Source organism: Caenorhabditis briggsae (assembly GCF_000004555.2).
Source record: "Caenorhabditis briggsae complete genome, chrX, whole genome shotgun sequence".
Classification (NCBI taxonomy): domain Eukaryota; kingdom Metazoa; phylum Nematoda; class Chromadorea; order Rhabditida; family Rhabditidae; genus Caenorhabditis; species Caenorhabditis briggsae.
The window spans coordinates 16387171-16395056 of NC_013491.2; the positions used below are offsets into that span (position 1 = coordinate 16387171).

At 38.7% G+C, this 7886-nt stretch overlaps 1 protein-coding gene across 1 annotated transcript; it reads left to right on the forward strand.

Annotated features, from left to right (window-relative positions):
- Positions 1-5793: 5793 nt before the first annotated feature.
- Positions 5794-7789, forward strand: Cbr-nhr-14 (the record flags this gene model as incomplete). The annotated part of the gene is made up of 6 exons (XM_002645474.1): positions 5794-5933; positions 6017-6248; positions 6300-6500; positions 6940-7427; positions 7475-7682; positions 7736-7789. The coding sequence occupies 6 exons, from the start codon at positions 5794-5796 to the stop codon at positions 7787-7789; spliced, it is 1323 nt and encodes a 440-aa protein (XP_002645520.1).
- Positions 7790-7886: the final 97 nt, after the last annotated feature.

The window sequence follows — 7886 nt, forward strand, 5'->3', positions numbered from 1 at the left end:
TAAAAATGCTTCAAAGTCGATCTCCTCTTTCATTTTTTGTCGGAACTAACTGCTTTTGTACTTAAAATGTGTGTTTTAGCCTGTTTAACAATTTCTATGGACGAAAACTTGAAAAAATTGTCAAAAATTGAGAAAATTTCGCTGAAAACCGGGTTTTTAGTGCAAAATTTTTCGGCGCGCGCAACCGCGCTCCGCTGAGAAAAAGGCTTGCAGTTTCTTTTGAGAGCTGGGGAGACCGTGCATTAGAATTTTTTGGTTGATTGTACGGGGAATTTCGTACGGAAAATTTTGTACAAAATGTGATTTTGAAAAAGACAGATGGCATTGGATTGACTTGGAAAATTCGAAAGCGTTTCTAAAACCTTCCAGAAAGTTTCAAACACTGCAGACATTTTTACTCTAAAATATAGCTCATTTAAACACATCGATTTTTAGCCAATAATCGGAAATCTTTTTTATCGTCGTTCTTCGATTTTTCGGCCAAAATTGCCGAAAAAAATAATTACAGATTTTTTTCGGAGCCTAAAACCGGTGAATAGTTTTTTCTAGTTTTTTTTCCGATTTTTTAGGAGGTCGTTTTCCGCTCGGCCCTGGTCCATATGAATTGTGACGAAACCATATGTCGCAATACACATGTGCTGAAAATTTTCGTAGTTAGTGTGTCCCGACTATTTCTAAAGATCACTTCTTGAAAGTTAGATGTGGTTCAGTAAACTTGATTTTTCGCCGTTTGATTTTTCAATTTCCTTGTTTTAGTAAATTATGATCTCAATGTGACGTTAAATACGCAAGATCACTACGTAACGCAGAAAGATTGCGAGAAAATCATATTTGATTTTCTTTTTTGGGTATCTGGTCATTTCAGAGTATACGGTATCACAGTTCAGTGTGATGCTGAATCTCTAATTTTGGTTTCTTATATATGGAGTATTGGAATCTATGAACCAATACGGGAAGTAATACTTTAATATTAAAACATGTTGAAAAATGAGTCAGGTAAAAACAGACAACATAAACCAATCGAGTCAGTGATTACAAACAAATCAGTTTTTGAATCTAACCTAATAAATCTTGTTGGGAACTCTTTTTTCAAAAAATTCGTGTCCTGTGTTTCGAGCAGACATGTACTTTCGTTGATGGACTCAAATTGTTGCTAACTCAACTGAGAGTTCAAGCTAAATTGAAAAAATAAAGCGTAAAGATCGCATTCTGACTTCATAAATATTATTATTCTAAACATTCCGTTCAAATGTCACTATATTGTTTTGTCCTTTGTGTTTAATTCTGTGTATTATTCAAACATATTTATGATTGAGTTGAAACTAAAAACTTTATCATTCTCTCTTCCTTGCTCATGGCATGAGGAACTTGAAGTTAGGTGATGTGACTTTGACCTAAGATCGTTTCTTCTTCTTCTTAAAACGTAATTGAATTTTGAGGAGCATCAAAAGTAGTCTTTTTGCATTTTTATGTATCCTCCTGTTTTAGTTTTTTTTTCTTGCTTTGGGAGAAAAAAGTCCACAGAATATCAGCACTTCAGGATTCGAGGAACACATACATATAATACTGTAACGTTGAGGAACTTGTGTTTTTGATACTTACAGAGCTGGACATAAATATATGAAAAAAATATTTTTCAGCTGATCTTGACCATTTTCAGAAGTCTGGAACTCGACTGTCAAGTTTCCGATCACTTTGAAAACATTGGAGGTTAAAAAAAAGACCTAGATTGAACACTTAGCATTTACAGAATTTTTTGAAAATTCCTAGTTTTTTTTAGTTATCTGGCGATTTCTGAAGGGCACCGGCTTTTTTACTGTTTTTAGCACAAATGCAGATAAGAAAGGAGTGTCTTTCAAAAATTAGAAAATACTTGGAAAACTAGGAATCTTCAAAAAGTTCTGTAAAACAAAATTTTCAATCTAGGTCTGTTTGAAAGCCTCCGATAAATTAAAAGTGATCGGACACTTGACAGACAAGCTTCAGAACCCTAAAAGTGGTCAAAATCATATAAGAAAACGTTTTTCATATATTTGTGGCTGTATATTTAATTACATTTTTCTTTGCTACAGTACTATCCAACTTTATAAAAATTCCTTTTCATCCCTCCCAAAGACTTTCCAATCCGCAAAAAGTACCATATTCTATGTAAATCTGAGCACAACTCGATAAGCCCGGACTTTGAACATTGAACTCGTGGCACTTGCCCCTCGGACCCTCTTCTCCTCGTTTTTTCTTCGCTTGTGGCTCCTGGGGGAGAGAAAGGACGATGAAAAAAATGCTTCCGCGTTTAGTTTTGAAACACGTCGTGTGGCAAGTGGCCTACGGTCGCTGGTCGGAATAGGATAGATTGTGCTCCAAAGAGCTATGAAGAAAAACGCGGAAGAAGAGCAAAGCTCGGGTCGCCAGCCTGAAGAAAAACTCTATTGCATTTTTTCCTTGTTGTGGAACCGAAGAGGAAGAAGAAGAATGGGGGAAGATGTTGCTAAAGTTCAAACTTTATCTAACATCAACATCCGAAAAACCAGGAAGCAGAAGAAACAGTGTTGTCTGAAAGCTGAAAATTGAAAATTAAAAATCGTGACAACGTCATGATTTCTTATTCTATTTTCAACACAAAAAGTTGGCTTCCTCAAACGTTGCACCTGCATTTTGAAAAAAGGAAACCAATTTTCCTCTAAACTTTATTTTCTTTGTGTTCTGGTTGCATGGACAAGCATCCAGAAAAAAAGCTTCCGCAGATGAAACATCATATGCATATTTAATCATCAAACACTCCGCAGTGATGTTGAATTCAAGAGCGGAGACCATAAAGAGGAGGAAGATGTTTCAGAAACGGGAAACGTTTCTGGAGAGTACGAAAAATAATATATCCTTTTTTTTCTTGCAGGAAGAAGAGCGCGTCTTGGGGGTTGGTTTACGTATCTTCTTCAGAAATCATCATAAATAGCATCCGAATCTAAAACTACCACGCGAGATTTTTTCTTCCTGGAATTGACACATAAAGAACACGAACTTTTACTGCAAGATTATAACATATTTCATACAATTTACAATGTCTGGATTACTGTAGGTGGATATTAATCACATTTCTTCAAAATTTGATAGTCTAGCAAGTACTGTCAAACACTAATAATAATTCTTTCAAATTTGTAGAATCTACAAGAAAATTTTGATAGGGTTTCACCGTAGACATTCTAATATAAGGGCATTCTCTACGTTTTAAAACTCAATTTCGTCAACTTACCAAAATGTGTAAACTAGAAAATTGTTTGTCATAATATTACCAACATTGTATCAGTTAACAGATTTGTGATATCTTTTATAGAATTTGAGATTAATCAGCTCAAAATGCAAACATAAGTTTTTTGCTATTTTTTGCTTTTTGCTAGTTTACGGTGGGACACTATTAAATTTTTGTTGCAGTTTCCATAGTTTGAAAGAAATCCAAAATGTGATAACTGAAAAAATGTTTGTCATAGTATCACTAACAATTCATCAGCTGACATATTTTTGGTATCTCTTTTAGAAATTGAGTTAATCGAGCTCAAAGTGTGAATATACGGTAACATTCTAATAGAGTGTTTACAGTGAACCAGTGTCAAGTTCATACAGTAGTTTCTATAGATTCAAACAAAACACTGAAAAAAATTGTTTGTTGTTGAGTATCACTTCAAATAATAGCATTCTAGTCTGAACAATAACTAATAAGAATTAATGCTTGAAGGTTCTGTTCAAAATCGAAACACTATGATGTTTGTGCTTTTTCGTGTAGAATCTAACTTTTCAAACATCTAAAAACACTTGACTTTGGGTTACTGTAGGTTTTGACAACACAACCATCAATTTTCATTATGTTTTTCAGTTTGGAGAATCACATGAACAGTAAGTATTTATAAAAAATCAAGATATGATTGTTTTTAGTTTTCAGTTACATAGCTTACACGAGAAACATACTGAAACTTCTGAAAGTGAATCTTTTGAATTCATTAACAAGAAAATTAACGAAATCCTGTGATTTCTCAGGTGTGACTAAATTCTAATTCCGGTCCTTTCTTGCTTCCTAGTTTAAGGATCAGAGAAAGTTGATTGATCAAAAACTGAAAACTGGTTTCATTGCAGAAATCAAAAAGATCACTGGGGGATCGCATTGTATTTCGTTGTACTGGATTTAGGTTTCAAAATGACCTGCTAAGCTGTTTCGAAAAATACCGAAATCCCGGTGTCCTCCGAACGCGGGGGCCAGATGACACACGACCAGTTGGCCAGTACCTCTTTCAACCTTCGTCGTTCATAGTTCGCCAATTTTAGAAAGTATCCCTTTCGGCGTGTGTGTCTCTTGACTGTACCCACTATCTCTCAACGGTCCGGCGGTCTGCGTCGAAATGGTCTTTGCGATATTTCCTCACGCTGCATCTCGCGCCGCAGCATAGTCTTTAGGATGCGCAACAAGTTTTGCGAACGATTGTGATGACGTAGTTTCTCTATGAACGATGATCTTACGGTAGGGGCAGAGAGTGAGAGATGATAGGAGGGCGGCCGACAAACAATGCAAAGATGCGCTATGAATGTGTCTGAATTTGTCTGGGTACCCTCCAGTGGTGTGAAAATCGCGATGGAGCTGTGCAGTGTGTCTTATCTTTTCTGAAGCGTTTTCTTCGAAACCTTCTTCTTCTTTTTTAGGTATTCTGTAGTTTCATGCTCCACCCCGCGAGCACTTAGACTCCGCCCTTTCACTTTGAGCTTTTCAACCCGAGCACTGATATCAGTAACACCCCGCCGTGAACGACGTGACTGATAAACACTCGCGGACGTGCCGAAACCAAGTGAATTTCTTTTTTTTGCGCTCTTGCTCTTCACTTTTAATCACTTGTCTTCTTGTTCGGTAGGGTTCTAAGTTCTTAGGCACAATGATCTTTCGCTACCATCATTGTTTGTTTGTAAGGTGCTGAGCAATGAAACTGAGAGTGTGGGATGGTAGTGGGGATGATGAACATCTAAACACCCACATTCTTTTGTTCTACACTTGTCAAATATGATAGCTTTGAGGAGGTTGGTTTTTGAGATAGATACGATCTTGAGTTGTTTCATTTCCCCCAAGTGCTGATGATTTTTAATCGAACTTTTTCTTTTTCTTTGTTTTATCGCCATTGTTAGCTTTTCTCACTACATACTGTCTCCCCCTCCCACTATCACCACCGCAAAAATTAAATCACATTACCTAGCCCCCATTTGCTCTTTTCCAAAATGAAAGTGAATCCAATCAAAAGAAAGATTCCAAACATAGAACACTAAAGTGATGTTATCCGCCCGCTTCCTTTTCCTCCCATCTTCTCCAGATTTCAACCGCCTCCACTACTGAGTGGTGGTCAAAATTGAAATTCTTGAGAAGCCTCGGCTCGTGTGTAGTGTGCTCTGAAATGTTGCCTTTCGAAATGAAACAAAAAAGAGATGGAAGGACTCTTCTTCCTTCTCCATCTTCAACCTCCTAGGCCCCCAGGACCTCACCCCACTATCTTCTGTTTTGTTCTCTGAACGTTTGGGGAGAAGAGGGGAAAAATGTCGAGATGGGGCGTGTCCTTGTATATTTTTTTTTGCTCGGCAGCTTTGGAGCACGAATATAGCTCATGGAGGCGGGCAAAGACTCTAGAATACTTCCTTGTTTAGCACACAAAGCCACGCCCATCAATTTCCTTCGAGTGCAAAAGTAGTTGTAGGAGTTTACGTGTGCTCCATGAAACGTTTTTCTTGATTGTTTTATCACATTATAGAATACAGTACTATTTTTTGCAGATGGACTTTCTAATGAGTACGTCTCTATCGGAATCAACTTCCACATCAGCAGACTTCTGTGTAGTTTGTGGAGATAAAGCAATTGGAAAACATTATGGAGCAGTCGCCTGTAACGGCTGTAAAGGATTCTTCCGCAGAAGGTGGGTCAGATACCAAACAGGATATCAAATCTTATCAATCGTTCTCTGATCATATGAACCCAACGAACTTTTGATGTTTCCAGTGTGTGGCAAAACCTACAGTACACCTGTCGATTCAACAAGCAGTGCAACATTGACAAAGACCATAGGAATGCTTGTCGGTACTGTCGGTTCCAAAAGTGTCTTGCTGATGGTATGAAGCCAGAAGCCATTCAAAACGAGCGGGACCGTATTGGAAGTACAAAGAGAAGGAAGCGCAGTGGAGCTAACTCAGAGAACAATTCAGACTCTGAAGGCACGCCGAGCCCAAAAATTGTGAGTTTTGGAAGAGTCGCGTGCCGCTCGTTTAACCCCATCATGTTTCAGGAAGTAATGGGAAACTCTGTGTCACGCAAACTGATAGAGATGCTTCTCGACATTGAACATCGTTTGGCGAGCAATCAAAGCATGAATGCGCTTCTCAGAGATGAGTCGGAGACAAAGAGCAGCCGACAGAGAGCCGTAAACTATCTGATCGGATGGACCAATATGTTGCATCCACTTCCGGAAGTACCACTTGCAGATAAGGTGAGAGATAGAAGATGAGAGAGCGAGAGTGTGGTGTACAAAAGAGAAATCACTAGAGAGATAGGAGGCCTGGAGAAGAAATGAAAATAGATTTCCCGCCGTCATCTATCATCTGAACCTTCCAAAAAATGACGATCATGTACGTCACAGGTAGTGTTCTCTGTTTGTTGAACTCGTGGCTGACTGATCGACTGTATATGCAAGAAACAGTCCCGATGAGAAATGAAAGATGAGAGAGAAATTGTCTCTTAAAGATTTCTCTTTTATCACATCAACCGCCACCATCTGTCATCACATGAAATAAATGGTTGGGAAAATCAGAAAAAGAGAGATAGAGATACTAATTAAGAGAGAAAACCCCAAACTAGAATATCTTCACAGTATAATAAAATATAATAGTTTGTGATTTGATACAAGTCAAACTGTACAATCTTTTCAGCTCCTTCTTCTCAAGAAGTTCTCCTCTGCCTTCACTCTTCTGGGAACCATGCAAAGAAGTATGGCTCTTCCACACTTTGTTCTCCCCAACGATCAAGTCCTAAGCATCACATGCCAACATCCACAAGAGCTCTATGATGCCCTCACCAGAATCATCGATGAGCTTTTGACGCCACTTCGCAGACTGCGCACCGATCATGCCGAATTCAGTTGTCTGAAAGCGCTATTGTTGTTGAATCCAGACGTGGTCGGAATCTCCAGCTCCACTCGCGATAAGATCCGGGATGCACGTGATCAACTGCTCAAAGCTCTTTTCGCCTACATGAGCAATACACAAAACTCGATCGAAGCATCTCTCCGTGTATCTTCTCTTCTTATGATTGTCCCATCCTTGATCTCTGTCAGCTCTATGATCATGGAATTCCCAGGACTCAGCGATCTGTTTGGTCTTGGTGATGTTATGAAGAGAGAATCTAGCAGCCCTAAAGTGTAAGTGACCAACCAAGTAATCAGTTACAGTAACCCAACATTTTCAGTGAGACTCCGCCCCTTGAGATGGCACCAATGGTGCATAAGCTTACACCACCACCACCAGTGGTCACAACATCTCCATCAGCAATGCCACAAACCAATATTATGATGAACAAGGATATCCTATCCCAGATTATCAACAATCCTCAACTCTTCCCACTTCTTCCAATCCCTCAAACAGCTTCCCCACCATTGAGCTTCATGGGACAATCGGTAAGGGACCACACCAAAGAATTCAGTGTTTCTAGCTTAATTTAGTCTTTCAGGAATACGCATCTCACCATCTTCAGCAAATGCCAGTCAAAGTGATCCTCTCCTAAACTTGACTACAGTACTCTCTCTCTCAATTTACCCTCGGTTCTTTCAGCAAGTGCCATAGTTTTGCATTGTTTTTTGCTTCCTTTTAATAACTTGACA